Here is a 24,857-nt window from a genome sequence, read left to right on the forward strand (position 1 = left end):
GGATTTCTCGAGCAGATGGCGGGGGAGATGTGGTCTCTTCGTCTTGCGGACTTTTCTGCATACGACGGCACTTTCGCCGACTGCCTGTCAGTGCACATTTGCCTTTTGCCAAAGCCAAAGTTATGTGCATGAATAAAACAAATTGCAGCTCTTCGCTCCGCTTCATTACTTTGGGCCTCTGTTTTTCGGCCAATTTCTTAACGTGGCTGCCAGGCTGTCGACATGAAAAATTGAGCGGAATATCATTTGGCACGCTGCTGCATAATGCGATATTAATTAACGTGTCCATCTCGTATCTCAATCTCTATTAGGGGGTAGGACATATTATATATAGTTATTATAAAAAATTAAATCAACTTAAGGAAGAGGCAGCTGTAAAGTGCTAATCTTTGTGCTTCGGCATTTTTTTACGACTCCAATGCAACGTTCCATTAAAGAAGCAACCAACTTAGGGCCAAAAGAAACCCACAAGCTTTAAGATACACTCCTGACAATTGTGGAAACTGATCTACTTACTCAGCTATGCTGTTTTTTTCATTCAACTTTCATTGCTGCCGATTGATTAATTGAATGAGTAATTGGGATGCTGATAAACAGGAAAACCGAAATGTCAACAGTTGATAAGGAACATTAAAACACAAATTAAGTGGACGGTAAGTCCTTCACTCGGACCTTTTCAGCTGAGCACCGTAAAGTGCTGAAGGGATTGCCCCCGCACCCACACCGCCCCCACTTCCACTTCCACTTTAAAATAATCATCATGGCCCTCTTTTTTGGCCAGGCTGCGGTGGCTTTGGGCCTTAATTGTCGACTCAGTTGCTCTGCTCTGCTGTGCTGTGTACTCGACAAGGCGACGAACCGAGAGCCTTGCAGCTCCATAATGACAGGCGGATGGACTCGAACTCGGACCCGGACCCGGACCCGGACCCAGTCCACAGCCAGGACATAAGCGGCTTGTGCTCCACTCAACTGTCTCCTTTCGGAGCTGCTCCTAGCTTGCAATTAAAATACCCACTTGGGCCCTATAAATTGTGAAAGAAGGAAGGCAGGGTCGAAAAAAGAATCCAGCACTTTGGTGTACGGGGCGGGGTCCACTTAATTCCCAGGTACTCACCCAAAAGGATTCCAACTATAAAAACATACAGCGAGAGTGCTTAAGTTTTACTCTGTTTATTTGCAGCAACCTTAGGAAGTTCAATTGAAACACCAATAGACTAGCGTCTGAGTTATTTTACGAGTACGATCATAATCACAAGTAGGTAAAAAAAATCCATATTCGCCTTAAAAAAAACCACATACAGTTCGCTTATCATACATATTTACACCGCATCTCTCAGGAATCGGGCGAATGGGTCCTTGGAGGCGAATCCTCTACAGCTTAGAGCTGAGGACTGTTGACGGCGGCGGCGGCACTGTTGGTGCTCACCACCGAATTGAGAAACTCGTGGCGCGAGCGACTCCGCCAGGTGCCCATACCCATGGCTAGGCCGGGATTGAGACCGATGTTGGTGTTGGCACTCGCATAGGCGCCGGGGCCTGCGCCCGCCTGGCTGGCGGAGAGTCCTCCACCAGCACCACCACCGCCGACTCCGCTGGCACCTGCTCCACGACGCCAGGGCAGACCCTTGAAGGTGTCGACGAAGGCGCGCCGGAAGCTGGCGTTCATGAAGCAGTAGGTGATCGGATTGCAGCAGCTGGAGGAGTAGGCCAGCAGCTGGAGGAAACTGATGGCCGTGTAGTCCACGTACTCGTACACCACCGGTCCAATCAGCATGACCATCGTGTTGATCACGTACAGCGGCGTCCAGCAGATGAAGAACTCCAGCACCAGCACAAACAGCATCTTGACCACGCGCTTCTTGCTCTCCAGGGTCTTGGCCTCGTTGGACCTGGATAGTGGATTGTGGATTTTGGATAAAAGGGAATAGGGCTGGCAGACCGGATATCGGACACGAGTCCTACCTGCGAAGTGCCGCATCGTGGACGCGAATGCTGGGCGAAGAGGTCTTGGCCAGCGTCACCGTGGTCGTCGTGGTGGTGGTGATCACAGTTGGAGCCGTTGGTCTCGTTGTCAAGGTTGTCGTTGCCATATTGGTGGATCCTCCGCCTGCGGATCCCTCTGAATTTCCATTATTATTGTTACTATTTTCTATGTGGAAAAACATATGAACACAAGCCAAATATAATCAAACAAATTAACGTTATTAGCAGCAACAAGTAAAACAGTTGCCATAACTAATCTGAACTAATATGTGGACCAAAAATAATTAAATTTTCTCAAAAATTAGCACTTGTTGTTAAATGGATTTGTACCTTCTTATCGAGCATTTCACCAACAATCCATATCATATCGATATATTACATTATTTTATATAACATAAAATAATGTACGATTACATTTAGATACAAAATAATATCCAAGGGATTGTAAAGGGCATAATTTCATGAATATGCTACGTATAAAGAGGTGCGACTTGATATTTTCTTGCCGTTACCAACCATTATAGACTGCGGTGGCGGTTAGGACAAGGATGCAGTTGCTACTGCTGCTGCTGCCCGGATTCGGTGCGCTTCCGCCGGCCGTTGCAGCGGAAACAGGCAGCGATTGCTGCAGGATGCGTCCGCTGTCCTTGGCCATGCCCACGTAGAGGGTACGCGTGATGAGGATGTAGGCCACGCAGAGGACGAGAAGCGGCAGGACGAGCAGCAGGAAGTCCAGCAGGATGTTGTAGAAGAGCTCGTATCCCTGGTCGGGCCAAAACTCACGGCACTTGCAGTAGCCTGCAACGGAAGTTGGTATAACAACCAGAGGACGACTGCTGGCCAGGTTGCTATGCACTCACCCGGTCGACTGGTGGGTATCAATTGACTAAAGACCGCTATGGGCGTCATGCAGAGAATGCCGCCCAGCCAGATGAAGCCGATGATCTTGTAGGCGTGGCTGATTGTCTGCCAGGATCGCGAGCGCAGCGGATGGCATATGGCATAGTAGCGCTCGCAGGATATGGCCACCAAGGTCCACGATGAAACGGCCACGGAGGCGGCTGAAATAAATGGAAGCGGATAACCTTAGGACAAACCGAACACGGTGGACACACCCAGCTGCTGTCGAGCGGCGTGTCAAATCGCTTTCATTAGAAGGTCCTTCGCCCGCGTTCGTTGCATTTTAATTACACAATTTGCATATTAGGACCAGACGCACCAGACCAACCAGACGGACCATCGCTCTTCACACTTCTGCCTGTTCTTGTAGTATGACAAACAGTGCACGATGCAATTTGCAGAAAGTGCAATTAAGCTATTCCCCAGCCACTCCTTTTCTTGTTGCCCAGTCTCATTTTCATGTGAGCCTGTTAGGGGATTTCCCATTGTAAAGCAATTTGCTCCCACACCCTGCCCATCCCTCATATTCCCTTGGCCACCATTTCATCCTGCCGGTATCGATGGGGCTACACAAGTGCGGTTCCATATGCAAGTCAATAGGGTGGACTGCTGTAGGGAAAAAACTGGACACCGGGAAAAAGTTTCGATTGGAAAATTGGTAAATTTTAGCGCAATTAAATGAGAAATATTTTCTAGTTCTTCAATCGATTTTTTTTTAGCACCAAACCATATGATACATATATGCATAAAGTCATCAAATAAATATGGTAAATTGATCAAATGCAAGCATAATTTGTTTGTATGTATGGGTGTATCTGGAGTTAATAGTTTACCAAAACACTTGTGAAATTTGCAAATGTATTTGTTCATACAATGCAATAGGCTGTAAGGTTTCAATTATTAATACTCCGAAATTGTTGTGCTTGCAGATACATTTGTGGTTTGCTAGATATACATATTTGCTAATAAAGATATATACGTATCGCATTCAAAAGCAATAAGCAGTAGTAAGTTCAATTGAATCAAGGAAATAGTAATTATCAGTTCCCTTTACTTCATTGGGACACCCCATTCAGGCAACTGCATTGTATTATATTAGAATGGTATGTTCTCGCAAAATGATATGCAAGTTTCAGATTAAAGTATAATACGTTTGTGTTTATTGTATCTACAATTGCAGTGATTACTACTTCGAATGTTTAACTCAGTTACAGATGATGTAGTAGATATATTTGCCAGCAAAGATAGTTGCACCTTAGATTCTTTTGTAGTCGCAGCCCTTTTCTCATTTCCCCCCAGGCAACCAAGGTCCACCCTAATGGGCCTGCACTTCACCTGCATTGTATTATATTTCATTTTTGCTGCACAATTGTTTACTTTATATTTTAGTTATGTATGCAAACTAATATGAGCAGTAAAGATTGATTACCACCACCTAAACAATAGGAGTGCACCTCGTCCTGGCAACCAAGGTCCACCCTAATGGCGCTTGCCCTTCAACTGCATTGTCACATTTGTCTCGCCTTCTGTCGCGTTTGTTGAGTTAACCCCCTGAAATTGAAGTTTACTTTTGATTGACGGCGGTGTGCGATGCTCTAAGCCAGAAATGCTAGCATATGTGCGCTTAAACTTAAAACAAACAGCAGCAAAGCATTTCCATTTCCATTTCCAGTTTGGTTATTCGCCCGCTCAACTTTAAGGCTTTTCGGCTAAGCAGCTTGATTGATTCGCGCGCTGAGTCTTGACAACTAAATCATTTCGAGATGCCAATACAATCCGCCAGAGCCTTGTGCATGTGCTGAAATACTTTACATACGGCATGCATATACATATATATATATATATATATATATATATATATATATGTGTATATGCCCCATTCTGGCGCCCACAGTGCGTATTTCAATTGGCAAATGCAAAACTGACGGCAAATAAGGCGGCGTCGGCGGCAAATGACGAACCCAAATTGAATTCGATGCCCCGCCCCCTTTCTGCACGCCCATGATGTTTTTCTTTTGGCAACTGATTGAATTTGATTTGTGCGCAGAGTGGGCAGCAGCACGCCTTGGAGGCCAGAAAAAGGACATGGACGAGGATGTGGATGGGGATGGGAATGGGGATGGGGACAGCAGACGTGTTGAGCATATTACGCATACGACACGCAGTCCTCGAGCCCCGCATAAATATGCGACTCTGACAGGCCGGAATTTATAAGCGTCAGTTGGGTGATAAAATTTGATTGCCGCAAATAAAAACGAGCACACTCAGCAAAAAAAAGGGAAACTCGTCCCTTTGACTACTACAGTCGAGAGGATTCGGTTTTCCATTCAACAAAGCTGGAAATAGCTTTAAGTTCGCACGCAGAAATCCTTTTATACTTATGCTATGCAGCCACTTAAATCTTTTGTCCAAAGAACTAGGTGTTTGTCTCTAGCTTGGGGAAAAAAAGAGGAGCACACACTTGAATGTTTTTCAACACTTTTCTGGGTAAAAGTGTACAAATATTTTTTTCAAAATTTGCCCGCTATGACTTTTAGTTTGCATCAGCGGCATAAGAACTATGCGCCTGAAAAGAGTGCGATGGAAGCAACTTTTGAGCGATTTTTTTTGTGGAATACAAATATTTGTAGCACAAAGTTTTTGGCTAAGGCGCGAGGTTTAAAATTGAAAATAGTTGCCAACTCTGTATGGAAACAGATGGTTTTAACAACTGGCAACATCTCCAGCTCAAAACCATTTGTTTTCATACAGAGTTGGCAACTCTGCCAGTTTGTGTTGGGTAACATGCTAACATGGCTAATTTCTTTAAGTGTACAGCAAGCAAGGCATTGAGCACGAAAAGACCGCAAAAATGTGCTTTGACCAGTCTCAAAGTGAAAGAGAACGCCTGCGTGCCTGTCGCTCTTCGAGGAACTCGGAACTTGGTCCTTGGTCCTGTGATTACAGCTGCAGGCGGTCCAGGTTCCTGTCGCCTGTCGCTCGACTAAGCAGATTGAGCACTACACGCAGATGATGAAACATATTGCCGGAGCTGGCGGGGAATGGGGCAGGGATGTGCTGCACAGAAACCTGCCCGAAAATTGCTGCTGATATTAGAAGTGTGCTTGGTAATTTGTTCTTGTGGCCGGGCCAAGTGCCTAAATTAGTTTGGCATCATCTCGAGTGACTGACAATCTGATGCGGTCGCTGACGGGAAAGTGACAGGGCGGAAAAATACTCCTGAGCAGGGATGGTTGACATGAAAGCGAGTGGATCACGGGGTCTTCGAATGGCTCGACTTTAAATACAAAAAGAAAAAAAAGAGATACATTTCCCTTGCAAATTGTACACAATGTCAGCGGATTCGAAGGAAACAAACATCTTTTCGGGGCGAAACTCAATTTAAATTCAATGACTCGGCCCAGCAAATGCATTCATTCTAATGCGGGGATTTCCACACGCGATGTACAAACTCGCAGTGAAGAATTCTGAGTGGAGGAGCGGAGGAGTATCCTAAAGCCTGCCGCCAGAGGAAAAGTTTGAGTAAAAACGAAATCAGAGTTTGCCCAGACATTCTATTTAAGTTGCAAGAAACACAAAGTTGCTTTTTATCGAATTAAGTACTCCAAAGTGCCTAGGTGGCTGGCTGGCTGTGCGTCCAACTTGGCTAAGCTATCATCCGGAGGGATGAGGCATGCCCCACAGCCCCACTCTCCCCCAAATCCTGCCCAATCTCACATGTCTGGAGCTGATTCAGCCGAGCGTGGCTCTCTTAGCGATATTAATATTGTTCTCAAGTGCTTCCCTTCCGAGTTTCCAGATTTTAGATCTCACCTTCTCCACGCCACGTGCAGTTGGCATGCGGCAGTTGGCAAATGAAAGTTGCTGCCGCCTGTGCCGAACCGAATGTGCATTAATTAAAAAACTTCATGGCTAACAAATCCCGAAAGGCAGCAACTTTTCCAAAACAAAGCCCTCGAATGGGACAAAGTTGAGCCACTAAGTTTCTGCCACCCACATTCATGGCCATGGCGCCAAAGGGAGTTTTTCTCGGAAATATATTCTCCGCTCCTATTTATGACCAACAATTAGCCAAGGAGCAGAGAGAAAATCTTGCCCGCTGGCCAAAAACTCATCAGCACAAAGTGCTCCTCCCGTGGCTGACCACCAGTGCCTGCCCCCCATTTGGCTCCAAAGGCTTCATACCCCCTCTTAGCTTAACCATACGACCAGGTGGCACTACTCCAGTTGGCAACTACATCCTGCGTATGCTTGGCGATAAAAACGACACTTTAACCACTCCGCACAGTGTGGGCCCAAATGGCCCAAATGCCCCAAAATTTTGCCACCGTTGAACACATGTTTCGCAGCTTATATAGCCTAAAACAACGATTGGGGCTTCGGCCACAAATGCAAAAAAAAAGAGGAGAAAAAAATGTTTAAAACGAGCTGCGTCGAAATTGGTTTTTTCTGTTTAACATTTAGTTGGAGTCTGTTTGGGGAAATGGGGAGCATCGGCAAGCCAGTGGCCTTTTTGGGTGCCAAGTCGAAAAACACCATATTTGTACATATATCCGGGCCGATCTCTTTGAAAATGGCAAGTTTTCCTGCCCGAATGTCGAGCTTCAACTCGTTAAAGTTCATTCAGACTTTAATGCCTTTGACAACTGGCAGCTAAAAAACTTGCCAAACAGAATAATAAATGTCAAAAAACATTAATGCATTCAAATCAAAGAGCCAAAGACAAAGGCTTTCACAATAAAAGTTATAGTTTTTGCTCGGCCAAAGTTGAAGTTAAAAAAGTTGTCTGTAAATAGAATTCATGCGAAGAACACGAATGCATTTAGACCTTGGATTCAACTGAAACATGAATTCATCATTGTTATAAATGTCATAAAATATGTGATTTTTGATGAGTTCTGACACTGCACTTTGTTTCAATAAATTTCGAAAAGGTTATTTGATAAGCAAAAGCATGAAAAAAAACAAACATATCAATGAAGCAGGATTAAAACCTTGTATATAGCTATTCACACATTAAGCCCGATTAAAGCGAAAAAAAATCAGGGGAAACATCAGCTTATCAGTATGGATTTCCATTAAGCTAATTTAAATAACACATTATATTTATTTGTTAAGCCAATGTTTACCTTGAGTTTGTTTAAACCATAATTTGCTTTCAACTTAATTTTAGTTTCGCATAACGCAACTTGAATACGTCACGATGAAAATGCAAGCATGCACGACATTCATAGAATTTCTTAAGCAAACGTTTACGTACGAAAATAGAAGCTATCAGGAGCCCGAAGCTAAGAGGACGCCTCTTGACCACCACCTTGTTGCGTTCGCCATCGGCTCGCTTTGGGCCAGAGTCCCACCTCCTCCGGTGGACGCACCCACCTCCCCGCACACCGTTTTCGATGACTCCTGCCCGCTTGTTTTTTTAGTTGCCCATGTTCCACATTTCCCAAGGGCACTTCCCAACTGGCACCATTTGGAGGTGGAACTGCGACCGCGTTTGTGCTGTTCCGCCTGTAATTGCAGAGCCCCACGTCCACCTCCTCATCCTCATCCACATACACATTCCCATGCCGTGCGACATGTGTATGCTGCGCTGCATGTTGCACGTTCCCCAGGTGCGTGACGCTTGTACCTGCCACCAGGAGCAGCTACATCCCGCTCCGCTCCAGCACCCGGCCCCGTGCTGTGCCAATTGAAATGGTTATTTAATTCGCCCGTTCGTCTGTTGCGCGGGGGGTGGGGGGCGTGGCAGGGGTATGGGGGCCAAAAGTATGCAGCGCTATTGCACACAGCCGCTTTAAATTGCGCAGCCAAGTATGCTACGCATTTGCGTTTGCTTTTTGCCCGACAGCATAGTGGCTCCGCCTCCCTTTGCCATCCGAGATCCACGGCATGCCATTAGGGTCGGGGCCAAGCCAACTCCCACGCAGTGACGAACTGGATGGAGGCCGGGATTACTGGGGCAACCTGCCACATGACGCAATGGGCAACAGTTACCGAAATCCTGAGATATGTATTTACAACGCCGTTGCTAATGCGCCGTTTCCCATAAACATAAAGAACGAGCTGCCAGTTTTTTCTCCCGAAAGCCCATTTAATTGTCCACGGGCCCCAAGTAGCGCCAACAAATGTCTTTTTAATCACGTCCAACTGTTGTCCTGCCAACGCGCTTGATTTGAAGTTATGCGATGGCCATGGGACTCTTAAGGATGCACGCTATCCGTATCCTGTCCACAGACAATGGCGCACACTCTGTCAATAACATGGTCCAACATTATGGTTCTCATTTCCATTTTCAGTTTTCTGGGAAAAGGCGACACGCACAGGGATATGGATACGGATATGGATATGGTGGTATGGTGGTATGGAAGTAAAGGGGTAACTAGGAGGAGATGGAAACCAGGACAATGTATGCCCACCTTTTACACAACTTGTTGTTTTGCGCTCTTTATGAGCTCCCCCGCATGACAGGGCCAATAAAACGATCCACATGCGACAATAATCGTAAAAAATTATTTTAATGCCCCACCAAGGAACCTAAAAACGCTGGAACCCAAGAATCCAAGAACCTAGGAACCAAGGAAACTACGAATCCCGGTGGCCCCCACTCACACACGCGCCATAAATAGGGCCCTCAACTTATGTATTTGTAATTCCAGCTAATTGAAGGGTGCAGAAGATGGGGGAATTGGGCCAGCTAAGCTAATATTAGTCGGTTACTTATAATGTCAGAGAGCGCAACTCCCTCCACTGGGACAGGTCGTTAAATAAGCCAGGCGTTTAGGCATTTAGTGGTTGCCGCTTAACGGGAGAACTCCACTCACCTTGCGAGAACTGGAAGAGCTTGCAGAGGAACTCGCCGAAGATGAAGTTTCGCAGCAGGGTGCCCACCAGGGTGACGGGCATGCAGAGCACGCCCAGCAGCATGTCCGATATGGCCAGGTTGAGCAGGAACACGTTGGTTATGGTACGCATCCGGCGATTCTGCACCAGCGTCGAGATGACCAGCAGGTTGCCCAGCACGGCGAACAGCAGGATCATGCTGTAGCTGGGTATCAGCCAGACGGGCATGCCAGTGGATGTACTGGAGCTGGAGACGGGAGCGGAACTGGGACTTGGACTGGAACTGGTGCCCAGGGAGAAGGCCAGTTCGGTGACCAAGTCACTGGGCTCGGTGTCCGTATAGCCATCCCTATCATCATCGCCATAGCTGCTTGTCGCATTGCCCGCCAAGGAGCCAGTGCCTCCGTTTCCAGTTCCATTGTAGAGTGCCACGTTGAGCGACACTATGTGACCCGCCGCACTGGGCGCATTGGCATAGTAGTCGAGCAGGGCCCTATAGGCAGCCGCTGCAGCCATGGCCGCCTGGTCGGCATCCCCCTCCTCGTAGTTGAACATCCCGGTTGACCGGGTGATTCGTGGCAATCACTGTCCACCACCGCCGGACATGTCCCGTTGGGTCACCGAAAAAAATAAAATAAAATTGCACTCAATTGCTGTTGAAACGGCGACGCTTGCGCGCAGGCTGGCGAGGATTGCGATATGGAACTCGGGGGTATCCGAGCACACGAGCTGGCGGCTTTGGCTGCCAGGAGAGGGCTCGCCTGCTACCGTTGCGGGTAACGCGTCGTGGGCAACTGACGACTGGCGGACGAGGACGACGCCTCCGCTCCGCTGGGCTAGCTGCCGCAACATGTTGCGTGGGCGATGCCGAATGGCGCAAACTCACCACGGCAACTTGCGGCCAGCAGCATGCTGCCAAGCAGCCCTGATGCCGGGCAACTCCCATGTTGCGCGGAGGACGTTCCCTGCCGATTGGGACAAATTAATACGGAGCACTGCGTCTGCAGCGGCGGAGCAGCTGCTGCTCGGCCCACGCACCGCGCAAATCATCGAATCAGCCGCATTCCTACGGCACTTGAGTGCCAGAGAATACAATCTCGGCTCGTTATGTATTTGCACAAATGTTCTGTGCTAATTCCATGGATCGCATTCCCAGCCGGCAAGCTGGCGGGGATCAGTGCTGATCTAGCCATAGTTTTGGATATATAGCGATTCCGATTAGCACCTATAGCACCTATTTCAGAGCTTGCAATTGTTGCTCGTTTTTTCCGCGCAGGAAGAGAATGATATCGCCCTCGATGGAGGAAGATCACATGACCGGGAGCTGCAGTGGTCTAACGTGACTCCACGGGGAATGGATACGACTGTGCCAGGAATCCGTGTTGCCGAAGAAATCCAACAAATCCATTCTATCTAGTTTTTCTTCGTTTTTGTTCCTTCATGTTTTGGCCAGGTGTCGCGATCTAGAAAACGGAATCCTTGGGTCCCCACTTCTCGATCTGACTGCACTGACTGGATACGACTGTACCAGAATTCCGTGTTATCAATTTAACCCAACATATCCATATTTATTCTATCTAGTTTTTCTTTATTTTTTTCCTAAATGTTTTAATAGAATAGATAGAATCCACTTCTTGTAAGCCTCTTTGCCATCGAGGGATCTCTTCCTTCTTCAAGGGATTCAGCTGCTCCTCAAGGACGTACATAGTTTAAGTTGAGGAGTATGTTGCGCTTCTTCTATCCATCAGACTATACATATATTCTCGCACGATGTTATGGTTTCCTGTGGCCATTCTGAAGCTTATCTAATCGTTTTCTGTACTCCAGGAGCCCGGATTCGGAGAGATCGTATTAATCCGAAGGAATATTAGCTGAGATTTGATTTCTTTACTCATTACATGAGCAATGCCAGTTAAAATGTCTAAAACGAAGTATTAATGCAAACTTCATTATGATAGAATCAACTAACACACTCAATTTTCTCGCGGTGTACGCATAAAACACTAGCCAACATCTGGCTTTTTTTGGTGTTTCCGAAATGCCTGCACTGAAAATGAAACTGAAAATAAAGCCAAATGCGGCGACATCGTCGCAGTTCGCTCGCTCTCGCTCGCTCCCCACGCAGCCGTCTCTGTCGCACCTGCTGTTTGTCTATCAGCTGCCGTGGGGCCTTCTGGCCAGTGCATCTCGCTCGCACGCACGGCGACTGCGCCGCCGACTTCGGCGGTCGACGGTCGGCACTTCATTCGGAGTTGCAGACGCCGGCACCGCCGCATTCGTGAGATACAACTCGTGGTGGTCGGACGAAGTTCAGCGGCTGCTCTATTATCTGGATATCTGGAACTGTGCCTGGTTCTGTCCATCGCTCTTTGTGCGCTTGCATTGTGTTTTTTGTTGTTTTTCTGGCGCTGTGTATTTTTGTTTTCGTTGTCATTGTGCCACTCTGCCACTTTGTCACCTTGCAAACGGTCAACTCTTCCCGCCGGACCAGCGCTCCGTTTCCCCTCGAGACTCACCCGCGATCCCAGGAAGCTGTTCCCAAGAGCACCAGCATCCCAGCTGCGCATCGAAAACCATATCCATATCCATATCCACATCCAGAACACAGCGCACCAGCATGTCGGACGGCATCGAGGTCGAGCAATTGGTGGAGAGCAAGCCGAGAAGGGTGAGTAGTGGGGTGGGCACACATGGAGTTCGAGTTGGAGTTGGAGATGGGTAGCCAGAGCAGGCGGTAGTCCTGCTCCGGGCAGGGACCATGAAATGTGTGTGTATACCGGCAGGGGACGACCGAAAATTAAGAATTATAAAAGATTGGATGGGGCAGCCAGCAGTCCAGAGAGTCAGAGAGCAACCCGGAGAGATATCTTATAAATGCACCGAGAGAAAATGGGTACTGAGTATGCTGATCACCAATCCGATGGCAAAACCTTCAAATGGAAGAAGCTTCTAATCCTTAGATTATAAATAACTACAATTAAAGAATGCTGAAAAGTGGCATTGAATTCGATCTCATGAGAATAATGATAGATTTTCGAACTTTAAGTTGGTCAAATATATATCGTAAGATATAGGATTAGTAAAAACATACACATTTTATGACCAGAGAGCATTGATTAAGCTACAATAATATAAAAGTTGAATTACCAACACTGGTACTGAACTCGGACATTGGCTTTAAGGATACAAAACACTGTTTTCTTCCGGTGTACACACTGGAGTTGCTGAAGCCCAGGCCCATGCGGCGTGTGTGTATCTCGCTGGGCATGCGTGAGTGTCTGTAAATAACTCTGACATTGGCTCGCCGGCGACTCCGCTCCACAAGAACCGGCCCCAGAGGGCCAGAGGTCCAGGAGGCGGGGTGGCAGCTGGGTTTTATGGCTCGGCCCGGGCGGAAAGGGGCAGGGCAGGGCAATGGCAGGGGCAGGGGCAGGGACTGAGTCTCGCGGGGCAACATCATCTCGGCTGGTTGCGATTGCGGGGGCGGATGCAGATTGTGGGGGCGACTCCGAATCCGAATCCGAACCCAAATCTGAATCCGAATGCGACGCCTTCGCAGCGATGCATATCAAGTTCAAGTGCGTTTGCAGTGCGGCTGCCGCTGCTGCACTTGCTCGCTGGGGTCTCGAGACACCATCGATACCCACCGAAGACGCTGCGGTTAATGCGGCGGAGTCCGTCGCCCTGGCCAACACGTATAGCTTTCCAGATTACGGTGCTTAGCGGGCACTGGGAGCTGAGGAAACGGCTGCAGCGCCATTATCTTGGGTACTTCGTTTAGCTGATCGCGAGATCTGCGTTTCATGTGACTTTCGGTGCACGGCACTTGTTCGCCAACCTAATCTCTATGGCACCACCAAACAAAGCGATTGTGCTTAGCAGCCAGGCCAATAAATAATACAATTTCGAGGTTTCCAAGTGCAGTGCACAAAAGAAGTAATAATAAAATAAATGTGTGGAAGCGTTGGGGATATTAGCCATTCCACACCCACCAATGCTCGGGAAACGCTTCCTGACGCGCCAATTTTGGTCATCCACTCCCCGAGTCGACGTCGTCGTCATCGTCACCTTCAGGCGGCATGAATCACGCACTCGGAACCTCGTTTCCCGCAACCCGTACCCCATACCGATACCCCGTAGCCATCAGCATGGCCATCGCCAACCCCATCCGGCATCCCAGATCCCCCGACTCCGGGCGTCTGGGGCGTGAGCAGCCACAAAACAGTTTGCTCCTTTGTTTCCTGCACTGTGTGTGTGTTAGTGTGTGTGGCGAATGAAACATCGACGGCAGCGGAATAAAAATAAGAAATAAAATAAAGTAAAGTAAAGTGGGGGAAAAAGAACATTGACATATTGGCGGCGGTCCCAGACCCGGAGCAAGTACGTCATTGCGACTGCGCTGCGGCAACTGGCAATTTGTCACTACATTGCGATTTATTTATTTGGTTTTTTTGCTTTTTTTTCGATTTAGCCTGGCCAAGGCGAAGCGGTTAATAACCGATTCGTTGCAATTTATTGGTTATTTTCCAATTGCCTTGCCGATGAGTGAGTCAGTTGCATCGACCCACGAATATCCCGCATATTGTGTGTTTACTGTGCCGCATGTCATATATCTGCATCGCCTCTCCTTTATTTCCCTTTATTCATGCCCGATCGTATTATTTGGAATTTTTTCGTCTCTTATCTGAAATTCATTAGTCAACATAAAACAATTTCGGTCCACTTGTACATACACAATGAAAAAGCGAATAAAACACAAATGTGCAGTGCAGTCGAAAGTATCACTCGGTGAATACTCTTACTTTGATTGTTCATACTTTAGTATTTGCTTTATGAGCTCACGATCTATATATACCATACAATTAGATATATATACTATACACAATCAGAGTTAACTTGAAATAATGTCAGGCATCAATTGATAAAAGATATGGGCATGGTGGTGTCTTTGACTCTGTAGTTCTCGATAGCTTGCTGTTTATTTAAGGACAAGATTCTTTACGTTCGTTCCCATAGATTTTTATATTAAAGGTATCCCAAAAATTTCTACAACTGCCATACCTTTCACAAGGGCATCAGCGTTGAGTTACGCGGCAAGTCAGTTTCGAGCACCTGGCTGCGGATTCGGTTTCGTTTTCGTTAGCAATTTTTATTCGCTGTATTATGCTTGGTTACGTTTAGCTGCAGTTATAGCCGCGTTTGATGCATCGCCGGCCCGCTCATTGCCAGATATCGATGGATATAGCTATAGATACTATAGCTACATACATATAGCTGGCAATGCAGCGTGCTGTATGAATGCACACATGGGCATATATGGCTCATTACGTACGAATCCACATAGATAGATAGATAGATGCATACGTATCTATCGGATATGGAGGCATGCCATTTGAGCAGTGCGAGTTGTTTGGCAGATGGCTTTCCTGCTGGAAAGGTGGCTAACTCCATGGAGCTGTTAGGATCATTGGGGTTCCACTATAGATATTTCCTGTCCTCGCTATAAGGTTACTTATCCGTCTGACCGAGACTGTTGCCGACTGTTTTCCATCGAGAATCACGAATCACGATTAACCATATCAATTATGGCCTGGCTACTGTCGCTCGCTTTTCTATGCGCGGATCTTTCGAGCATGACGCACTCTGACTTTCCTTGGAACTAGTTTCCCTTTTTCGATAACATGAAGCCAGCCCAATCTCCCGATTCCTATGACTAAGCGCCAACCTCGGCTGGATTTTTATGGTGTGTAAAATTGGAACAGGCGAGCCCTGCAGATTTACCCGGCCACTAATTGCCCGGGCGATCCCAAGAACTTTCGGTAATAAATCAATTACACTTCCTTTAGTTCTGCGACAGTTTTCTTATCAGAGCAAATAGATGGCAGTGCGTCAATTCCGGAGGAGGGGCTATCCGAGCCTATCCTATCCGATCTTTGGGTGCACTCCCAGCCCAACTGGAGTGATCTAATTTGTCGTGTTGTCATTGTGTCAGAAGAGGAGATATGGCCATATATGTATATATGTTTATAGATATATATACATATGTGCGAACGTTATCGGGCTTATCGGCTGGAAACTTAATTTCAGCTAATTTTAGCCAACAACTTGGCTCACGTACCCGCGGAGGTTGCAGGAGGAGCACCAACACTTCTATATACATTTGTATCTGCTATCTGGCTTTTTTGGGGGAAACTTTGTCGGGTATTTTCGGTGGGTCATTCGCTGCAACGGTTTCTTAGTCGTCCGCTCATTTTTAGCACAGTTTGCGTCCGCATCTTCTTCATTTTTTTTTTTTTTTGCCTGCCTTCCGACTAATTAATTCAGAGACACGAAACGGGAGCTTCAGAGCTGTTCCATAGTTCTGTGCGACGCATAGAACACACATACAAACTCCAAGTTCTCACTGCGTCGCGTTGTGAAAGTCGTCGCCCGAATCATCTTTGGGTTTAATTGTTTGGCTTTTGATATTTTCGGCAGTCGTCGCTTTTCTAATTGATTTTTCTCACCAGACGCCGTACTCTCCGGTCATTGAACGCATTATAGAGCGATCTCTATCTCCATCTTCCCATCGGTATCTGTATCTGTATCTGTATCTCTAGCTGTATCTGTATCCGTATCTCTGGCCCAGCTTCAATGTCTATTTATACGCGAGTCTAGTTCCTGACTCCAAGCCCGGTCCATTTTGGCTGGCGGTTGGCTCTCTTTGTTTGTTGTCATCCCGTTCCGACGACCCCAAGTCACTTATCAAATCTCTGACCTGCTTTCCGCCGGCTGCTGATTGAAAATTTTCACGCGTAAATTGATTTTAATGCGGCGATCCGCTTAAGACAATAAGAGTGCACTACGTGAAAGGGTAGTTTTCCAATCCGTGCTCCAAGTAGTATACTCGTATCAAACCCATCGATCCGATCGCTTTCCACGCTTTCCACGCATCTAAGCTGGGCCCAACTTTGTGCACAGACAGATGTGTTTATGTCCCATAATGATACCCCAAAGTCCACTTAATAAATCACAATTGAAATTAATCTTTAGCTAACCAAAATCGTATTGAGACTTCGTTTTTTTACATTTCACTATCAAGCATTCGAACTTATCAAGCCATTTAAATTCATTTACATATCGATTTTTTTTAAATCATCATATTTTGGGCTTCGAACCGGAACCCTCATATGTGTGTGCATTTCGATGGTAACTCGCTGATATCATTATCAAAAATGCTGTAATTTTATATGCGGGTATGTTCCAGCTTATCATAATAAATATTAATAATATAACATAATAAAATATGTATTTACATTGGCTACTTTTCCACTGGCCCGCTGGTATTATGTTTATAAAGCACTAAAGTGGCAACAAATTGCTTTCCGTGAATCTGCCCGAACGTAATGCAAGTGGGCGATGCAATGGCGTGCCTTTTCCCTGGGCGATTTGAGGTTGCCTGACACGGAAACAAGTCGAATTGAATGTAATATAACCATCGAAAGCGAAAGCCCCGCTCAAATCTGACTCATAGATGGCGCCGTCAAGAGTACTTGGCCCCGCATTGAGTACATACAATACATTTCGCTATCGATGGGCCAAAGCGGATGATCATTCGCCTTGGCGAAACGAGGCGGACTTGGAATACATGATTAAGATATATACTTCCGTCTGAAAGTTGCTTACAATCCCCCTCTCCGCTTGCTTTTAATCCTCTTCCCCCTTGCTCTTTCGCAGATGCCGCTGGCCACGTCGCTGGAGAAGGACTCGATTCGCGAGGCCTACGAGGATGTACGCTCCGATCTGACGGACACCGAGTGGGCGGTATTCAAGTTCGATGGCGCCCAGATCATTGTACATGCGCGCGGTCAGTGCTTTGAGGAATTCCGACAGCAGTTCGGCGACTCGGAGCGCGCCTTTGGCTACATACGCATCCAGATGGGTGACGAGATGTCCAAGCGCAAGAAGTTCATCTTCCTGACGTGGATCGGGCAGGAGGTGGGCGTCATCCAGCGGGCCAAGATGTCCACGGACAAGGCGCTGATCAAGGATGTCCTCAACGTGAGTAGTCAATAGCTAGAGATGCCAGATCCCAGATGCAGAAATATATCCTCTAATCTTTTGCAGAATTTTGCCGTGGAACTTCAGGCGGGAGTGGAGGCCGAGCTGGACATTGAGCTCTTCCGTGAGGCACTGAACCGTGCCGGCGGCGCCAACTACGGAACGGGCATCCGGGATAACTAAGCGGCCTCCAAGTTACTTTATATATACATTTTTTTTTGCAACTCTTAACTGCTTACCAAACTGCTCCTTTCTCTTTAATTATTATGAATTAATTTTATGAAATTTAAAAACTGTACATTTTATGAAATATTATACAAGCAATTGTACAATTACTGGGTCCTCTTATTTTTCGTATCACCGTAGTGGCATTAAGGATTCAAAAATGGTACAAGAAAAGTTTTCAATACCAAATTTCAAAAGCGGATGTAAAATCATTTTCGATGCCATGTGTATATAGTGGGACTGCTGAATTTCTTTGATGATAAGACAAAAAATTTTGTTCACTTGATACTAAATACTAAAGTGGACAGGTATGCCAGAATTCACATTAAAAAATAAAAAAAAAACTGTTCTTGTCTATTCAAGTTTCTATAGTAAAGAAACTAGTCTGGTTTACTGAACATACGCCGGGTGGATCGATTCGAATTTGATAAGCTCCAAAATTAAGATGGTTTACATTGTTCAACTTAATACTACGGAGATGATGAAAATGATGAGAAATGAAGAATGATCTAGTTGCCTCTTAGTCCCGGGCGCTGCCTCGCGCTTCCTAGCGGTCCCGGAAGAGTACCGAGTGAAGTGCATCGATGTCCACCTCCACGCCAGAAGAGTTGGTGGTCACGGTGCGAGAGCTACGGACGAGAACGTTTAACAATACTGCTTGACATCTTTAAAGCATATCACTCACCTGGCCTTGTGCACCGAGCGGCGGGAGGAGTGCGGATTGACCAGCACACAGTGCATTGGCTGGTCATCGAACTGACGATGGTGATAGGTATCTACGGCCTTCTCGGCGTGTTCCAATGACTTGTAAATAACTTCAGCGGTGCCGGGACGCACCACACGAGCGTCGTACACTGGGCCGATGTCGCTAAAAAGCTCGCGAATATCCGCAGTGGTCACGTTAGTATGCAGATTGCTCACCAGCAGGCGATATCCACCCTTGCTGGTCGACGTACCCAGCGACAATGGGGATGGCGAACGGCGCTTGTTCTTCGATGGAGCAGCTGCATTACCATCACCATCACTACCGCTATCGCTATCACTACCACCGCGACGAACGGCCCTTCTCCGGTTCTCGTTGGCGTAGATCCCATGAGAAATGCGAGGATCCTTCTTACTGACAAACAGACGAGACCGCACCGATTCTGGGAGTTTACTTGTGTTTGCTGTGTCGCGGTGGCGGCGCTCGAGAGGCTCATTGGTGGTATCTGCGCGTCCAACTACGAGTCGGGTGGTCAGCAAAGGACGCTCAATGCGATTGCGGGCCGCCTCGTAAATGGAGAATGGATTTGTATCTATTTTGTTATTGAGTGGAGCCATGGACATCTCCACGTCGTTGCCGCGGTTCAGGTCGAGGCCACCAGTGGAGTAGTGTGGCAACGCTTGCTTCCTCTGCCCTAAGTGCAATGCTCGAGATATTTCCTCTGAAAGTAGAAGAGCTTTTTAGGAACGGCTTAGCAAAGAAAGGCACTAACTAACCATCCTCTAGGTCCTGCATATTATCAAGATCAATATAGCGCCGTGGAGCAAAGGGTTGGCCCGGCTTATTGGACATGGGGTCAAAGGTTCGACGCAAGCCGGACATCATGTGGTTACCCAGTCCCACGACATCGTCGTCTGAGTCCCATTTCGCCTGAATGGTGCCGTCCGCATGGTTTGACATGCTAATAAGGCGGTGACCAAACTGACCGATGTGCACTCCCTTTCCGCGTGCGCGATGTGATGGCTCAAACGACTCCTCTTCTGCATCAATAAGTATTGGGGCCGCCGAACGGACCTTCTTTCGCTCCAGTAGCTGGCGGGCATCGATGCCCGAGTCGCGCACGCTCTTGTTGATCAGATCCCGGGCATCGGCTATCTTGGCCCGTGTCTTCGCGGCGATCTTGTTCCTGGCATCGAAGGTGCGCTTTGACGGCGGATCAGAGTGAGATGCTCGTGCGCCGGATGGCTTGAAAAAAGGCTTGTTCAGCAGCTGGCGCGGCTTGGAGAAGTTCGTATTGCTGCAATAGAAAACACATTGAGTGCCACTCCATTTTTTCGGCTGTCCTGTAAATGCACTTACAACTTTCTGTCGATGGGACGATAGCCGCGTTGCCCGCGCTTCCGCTCTATAATCTCGTCCAGACTCATATCGATGTCCATGGCTCCCAGTGTACGCTTTTCAAACCCTTTCCTAAGCTAGGTGTGAACTGAAAACAACCAGATTCAAATTATCCTGACTCCTCGAACTTCGTTCGTAAAAATAAGGAACTGGCGTTTCACTGGTGACACTTGGGGTGGCGAACTATCGCCCAGCACTATCGATAGCAACTATCGGTTATAAACATTTTCGTGATGCTGGAAATAATATGTAAAAAAGAAACAGTAATATACTAACACTAATGTATGAATACAAATATACGATTAATACTAATAAACTATTTTTTCACTTACGAAAACAGGTTTTGCACGTCTTAACATTAGTTTGTAGAAGATTGAGGTCATGAAAATTCTCAGAATTGACATTGATTCTCTTAGTACCCTTAGCAAACAAATCCGTTTTATCCGCTGACATTACGCGTCACTAATTCTAGTGTGCTCACGTCGGGTCTGGTCACACTGCTACCTGCACAACAAAAACATCGTACAGCCCACAGGATGTGAAGCCAGGTCGCACTCCTTCCTTCACAGTAGGCCATGAGGGCTCCTCCTTACACCCTTTAGTCGCCTTTTACGCCAAGCCGGGAACGCTGAGGTAGTATTCTTACCACCCACCTCACTGGACACCTGTTTGGGTTTAGCCACCCACTCTGTTGGCCATCTCGTCTGATCGGACTCGTTCCATCATCTTAACTGGGTTAGGTGGTAGTCCAAGCATTTGTGTTGGCACTCTGCCCAAACCGCCAACTCAGACGTTTCACAGTGGGCCAGATGATTTTTCTAGTGGGACAAAAGTCACATTTTTAAATATTTAAATGCGGTATTTTTTTTTTTGTTTTTTTAACTGACAATATCCGTCTGAGCGTATAAGAGTTTGTATAAGAGTTTTTGTTTGTTTACATGATCCGCTGTGAGCTTTCAAAGTAAACATATGTTTTAACATATGTATTTGGCGTTACGGTTTCGTGTTTGTCGATTGACCGTTAATTGAAACAAAGCAAAACAAATTGATTAAACAACTTCTGTTAACTTTAGTAAAAGGTATGTTCTAAATAAAAACAATGTGTTTGTGACTTTTTTTTTATGTTTTGTAATAAAAATGAAGTATTTGAAGCTTGTTTTTTTTACCAGGTATGGCATAATGCTTGATACTAGCATATTTGGACTAAAAATAACCTTGTTTACTGTTGTTCAAGCTGATTCTAGCATTTATGTAACGTGTGAGCCGAGCCTTTGTGTCGTTAATTTTTTCAGAATTATATCCAACTTCGACCAACTGTAAAGTCTGTTGTACTTTTTAGGTGAAATGTCAAATGAGGTCGCAAAGAGAGAGCCCTTGTTTTAAAAGAATTGGTATTTGGTACAATTTTAAAGAACCGGCAGCTTTTTGAAATGGAATATGAAAGGATTACTAGGATATTAACTAGTTTTATAAACCGTCTTACAGAAAAATGGTAATCATGTCATTACAACAGAACTTATTTCGAGAAAAAAACTAAATCAAACTATAGAATTGATTCGATCAGAGTAGGATATAGTAAAAAGACAAATACTGGACATTCAACCAACAATTACACCCTTATTTACAATTTCCCACGAATTTCATATGACCATGCTAGATGGCAAAACATTTAGCGCTCGACTAAACCATTCCCGTAAGGACAAAAGGAGTAATATAATGGAGGATGTTATGAACGGATTACTTTTTTCATCGGATTCGTATATGTATATAACGGCTATGTCGTAAACTTCTAACACTAGTTGCAAATAATTCAATTTTGATAAAACCGTTGATTAAAAGAACCGTTTCGATTAATTTCGAAAACAATTTAAATAAATCAGATTCGCCAGATTCATCCAATTCCGATTAATTTCTGATGAGAAATATATAATAAATTCATCAAAAGTCCACAATATAAATTTACAGTAAAATCTTTTTTTTCATTTCATATTTATGTTTTTATTTATTCGAGTTATTACTAAAGTTCCCCTAGCTGGGAATTATTTGCATTATTTTTTATTATTTGCAGAATTTTACCGTGGAACTTCAGGCGGGAGTGGAGGCCGAGCTGGACATTGAGCTCTTCCGTGAGGCACTGAACCGTGCCGGCGGCGCCAACTACGGAACGGGCATCCGGGATAACTAAGCGTCCTCCAAGTTACTTTATATATACATTTTTTATTTGCAACTCTTAACTGCTTACCAAACTGCTCCTTTCTCTTTAATTATTATGAATTAATTTTATGAAATTTAAAAACTGTACATTTTATGAAATATTATACAAGCAATTGTACTGATTCGTATCATCCGTAGTGGCATTAAGGATTCAAAAATGGTTCAAGAAAAGTTTTCAATACCAAATTTCAAAAGCGGATGTAAAATCATTTTCGATGCCATGTGTTTATAGTGGGACTAAATACTAAAGTGGACAGATAAGCCAGAATTCACATTAGAAAAGAAAAAAAAAATATGTTCTTGTCTATTTAAGTTTCTATAGTAAAGAAACTAGTCTGGTTTACTGAACATACGCCGGGTGGATCGATTCGAATTTGATAAGCTCCAAAATGAAGATGGTTTACATTGTTGAACTTAAAACTACGGAGATTATGAAAATGATGAGAAATGAAGAATGATCTAGTTGCCTCTTAGTCCCGGGCGCTGCCTCGCGCTTCCTAGCGGTCCCGGAAGAGTACCGAGTGAAGTGCATCGATGTCCACCTCCACACCAGACGAGTTGGTGGTCACGGTGCGAGAGCTACGGACGAGAACGTTGAACAATACTGCTTGACATCTTTAAAGCATATCACTCACCTGGCCTTGTGCACCGAGCGGCGGGAGGAGTGCGGATTGACCAGCACACAGTGCATTGGCTGGTCATCGAACTGACGATGGTGATAGGTATCTACGGCCTTCTCGGCGTGTTCCAATGACTTGTAAATAACTTCAGCGGTGCCGGGACGCACCACACGAGCGTCGTACACTGGGCCGATGTCGCTAAAAAGCTCGCGAATATCCGCAGTGGTCACGTTAGTATGCAGATTGCTCACCAGCAGACGATATCCACCCTTGCTGGTCGACGTACCCAGCGACAATGGGGATGGCGAACGGCGCTTGTTCTTCGATGGAGCAGCTGCATTACCATCACCATCACTACCGCTATCGCTATCACTACCACCACCGCGACCAACGGCCCTTCTCCGGTTCTCGTTGGCGTAGATCCCATGAGAAATGCGAGGATCCTTCTTACTGACAAACAGACGAGACCGCACCGATTCTGGGAGTTTACTTGTGTTTGCTGTGTCGCGGTGGCGGCGCTCGAGAGGCTCATTGGTGGTATCTGCGCGTCCAACTACGTGTCGGGTGGTCAGCAAAGGACGCTCAATGCGATTGCGGGCCGCCTCGTAAATGGAGAATGGATTTGTATCTATTTTGTTATTGAGTGGAGCCATGGACATCTCCACGTCGTTGCCGCGGTTCAGGTCGAGACCACCAGTGGAGTAGTGTGGCAACGCTTGCTTCCTCTGCCCTAAGTGTAATGCTCGAGATATTTCCTCTGAAAGTAGAAGAGCTTTTTAGGAACGGCTTGGCAAAGAAAGGCACTAACTAACCATCCTCCAGGTCCTGCATATTATCAAGATCAATATAGCGCCGTGGAGCAAAGGGTTGGCCCGGCTTATTGGACATGGGGTCAAAGGTTCGACGCAAGCCGGACATCATGTGGTTACCCAGTCCCACGACATCGTCGTCTGAGTCCCATTTCGCCTGAATGGTGCCGTCCGCATGGTTTGACATGCTAATAAGGCGGTGACCAAACTGACCGATGTGCACTCCCTTTCCGCGTGCGCGATGTGATGGCTCAAACGACTCCTCTTCTGCATCAATAAGTATTGGGGCCGCCGAACGGACCTTCTTTCGCTCCAGTAGCTGGCGGGCATCGATGCCCGAGTCGCGCACGCTCTTGTTGATCAGATCCCGGGCATCGGCTATCTTGGCCCGTGTCTTCGCGGCGATCTTGTTCCTGGCATCGAAGGTGCGCTTTGACGGCGGATCAGAGTGAGATGCTCGTGCGCCGGATGGCTTGAAAAAAGGCTTGTTCAGCAGCTGGCGCGGCTTGGAGAAGTTCGTATTGCTGCAATAGAAAACACATTGAGTGCCACTCCATTTTTTCGGCTGTCCTGTAAATGCACTTACAACTTTCTGTCGATGGGACGATAGCCGCGTTGCCCGCGGTTCCGCTCTATAATCTCGTCCAGACTCATATCGATGTCCATGGCTCCCAATGTACGCTTTTCACACCCTTTCCTAAGCTAGGTGTAAACTGAAAACAACCAGATTCAAATTATCCTGACTCCTCGAACTTCGTTCGTAAAAATAAGGAACTGGCGTTTCACTGGTGACACTTGGGGTGGCGAACTATCGCCCAGCACTATCGATAGCAACTATCGGTTATAAACATTTTCGTGATGCTGGAAATAAAATGTAAAAAAGAAACAGTAATATACTAACACTAATGTATGAATACAAATGTACGACTAATACAAATAAACTATTTTTTCACTTACAAGAACAGTTTTTGCATGTCTTAACATTAGTTTGTAGAAAATTGAGGTCTTGAAAATTCTGAGAACTGACATTGATAGCTGTAAATTCTTTTACTACCCTTAGAGAACATAATACGTTTTATCCACTGACATTACGCATCACTAATTCGCAGTGTGCCCCTTCAT

General features: G+C 46.2%; 4 protein-coding genes and 1 long non-coding RNA gene across 5 annotated transcripts; 2 read left to right on the forward strand and 3 right to left on the reverse strand.

The window, feature by feature from the left end:
• Nucleotides 1–1,154: 1,154 nt before the first annotated feature.
• Nucleotides 1,155–10,515, reverse strand: LOC117147774 (cholecystokinin receptor type A). Its single transcript, XM_033314810.1, has 5 exons — nucleotides 9,708–10,515; nucleotides 2,844–3,044; nucleotides 2,500–2,781; nucleotides 1,963–2,149; nucleotides 1,155–1,889 (listed from the first exon to the last, which is right to left on the reverse strand). Exons 1-5 carry the CDS (start codon nucleotides 10,279–10,281, stop codon nucleotides 1,379–1,381), a joined length of 1,755 nt encoding a protein of 584 aa, XP_033170701.1. The 5' UTR covers nucleotides 10,282–10,515; the 3' UTR covers nucleotides 1,155–1,378.
• A 1,471-nt stretch (nucleotides 10,516–11,986) lies between these two features.
• On the forward strand, nucleotides 11,987–18,101 carry LOC117147434 (coactosin-like protein). The gene is made up of 3 exons (XM_033314315.1): nucleotides 11,987–12,394; nucleotides 17,443–17,766; nucleotides 17,833–18,101. The coding sequence occupies exons 1-3, from the start codon at nucleotides 12,344–12,346 to the stop codon at nucleotides 17,947–17,949; spliced, it is 492 nt and encodes a 163-aa protein (XP_033170206.1). The 5' UTR covers nucleotides 11,987–12,343; the 3' UTR covers nucleotides 17,950–18,101.
• A 215-nt stretch (nucleotides 18,102–18,316) lies between these two features.
• LOC117147431 lies at nucleotides 18,317–20,291 on the reverse strand. The gene is made up of 4 exons (XM_033314311.1): nucleotides 20,054–20,291; nucleotides 19,471–19,991; nucleotides 18,677–19,415; nucleotides 18,317–18,620 (listed from the first exon to the last, which is right to left on the reverse strand). Exons 1-4 carry the CDS (start codon nucleotides 20,131–20,133, stop codon nucleotides 18,539–18,541), a joined length of 1,422 nt encoding a protein of 473 aa, XP_033170202.1. The 5' UTR covers nucleotides 20,134–20,291; the 3' UTR covers nucleotides 18,317–18,538.
• A 308-nt stretch (nucleotides 20,292–20,599) lies between these two features.
• LOC117147435 lies at nucleotides 20,600–22,425 on the forward strand. The gene is made up of 2 exons (XR_004459843.1): nucleotides 20,600–20,725; nucleotides 22,161–22,425. It is a non-coding gene; the product is annotated as an uncharacterized LOC117147435 (long non-coding RNA).
• Nucleotides 22,426–22,512: 87 nt separating this feature from the next.
• LOC117147429 lies at nucleotides 22,513–24,571 on the reverse strand. The gene is made up of 4 exons (XM_033314310.1): nucleotides 24,322–24,571; nucleotides 23,739–24,259; nucleotides 22,942–23,683; nucleotides 22,513–22,885 (listed from the first exon to the last, which is right to left on the reverse strand). Exons 1-4 carry the CDS (start codon nucleotides 24,399–24,401, stop codon nucleotides 22,804–22,806), a joined length of 1,425 nt encoding a protein of 474 aa, XP_033170201.1. The 5' UTR covers nucleotides 24,402–24,571; the 3' UTR covers nucleotides 22,513–22,803.
• Nucleotides 24,572–24,857: the final 286 nt, after the last annotated feature.

This window comes from Drosophila mauritiana, chromosome X (assembly GCF_004382145.1).
Source record: "Drosophila mauritiana strain mau12 chromosome X, ASM438214v1, whole genome shotgun sequence".
NCBI lineage: Eukaryota > Metazoa > Arthropoda > Insecta > Diptera > Drosophilidae > Drosophila > Drosophila mauritiana.

What these genes read in the sequence shown, in the direction of transcription:
- LOC117147774 (XM_033314810.1), bottom strand. Translation starts at nt 10,281, where the DNA reads ATGTTCAACTACGAGGAGGGGGATGCCGACCAGGCGGCCATGGCTGCA. An exon ending in GATACCCACCAGTCGACCGG is followed by an intron (nt 2,782 to 2,843) that starts GTGAGTGCATAG and finishes CTTCCGTTGCAG; the next exon opens with GCTACTGCAAGTGCCGTGAG. An exon ending in CACGATGCGGCACTTCGCAG is followed by an intron (nt 1,890 to 1,962) that starts GTAGGACTCGTG and finishes TCCACTATCCAG; the next exon opens with GTCCAACGAGGCCAAGACCC.
- LOC117147429 (XM_033314310.1), bottom strand. Translation starts at nt 24,401, where the DNA reads ATGGACATCGATATGAGTCTGGACGAGATTATAGAGCGGAACCGCGGG. An exon ending in TATGCAGGACCTGGAGGATG is followed by an intron (nt 23,684 to 23,738) that starts GTTAGTTAGTGC and finishes TTCTACTTTCAG; the next exon opens with AGGAAATATCTCGAGCATTA. An exon ending in CGCTCGGTGCACAAGGCCAG is followed by an intron (nt 22,886 to 22,941) that starts GTGAGTGATATG and finishes TCTCGTCCGTAG; the next exon opens with CTCTCGCACCGTGACCACCA.
- LOC117147431 (XM_033314311.1), bottom strand. Translation starts at nt 20,133, where the DNA reads ATGGACATCGATATGAGTCTGGACGAGATTATAGAGCGGAAGCGCGGG. An exon ending in TATGCAGGACCTAGAGGATG is followed by an intron (nt 19,416 to 19,470) that starts GTTAGTTAGTGC and finishes TTCTACTTTCAG; the next exon opens with AGGAAATATCTCGAGCATTG. An exon ending in CGCTCGGTGCACAAGGCCAG is followed by an intron (nt 18,621 to 18,676) that starts GTGAGTGATATG and finishes TCTCGTCCGTAG; the next exon opens with CTCTCGCACCGTGACCACCA.
- LOC117147434 (XM_033314315.1), top strand. Translation starts at nt 12,344, where the DNA reads ATGTCGGACGGCATCGAGGTCGAGCAATTGGTGGAGAGCAAGCCGAGA. An exon ending in TGGAGAGCAAGCCGAGAAGG is followed by an intron (nt 12,395 to 17,442) that starts GTGAGTAGTGGG and finishes GCTCTTTCGCAG; the next exon opens with ATGCCGCTGGCCACGTCGCT. An exon ending in TGATCAAGGATGTCCTCAAC is followed by an intron (nt 17,767 to 17,832) that starts GTGAGTAGTCAA and finishes AATCTTTTGCAG; the next exon opens with AATTTTGCCGTGGAACTTCA.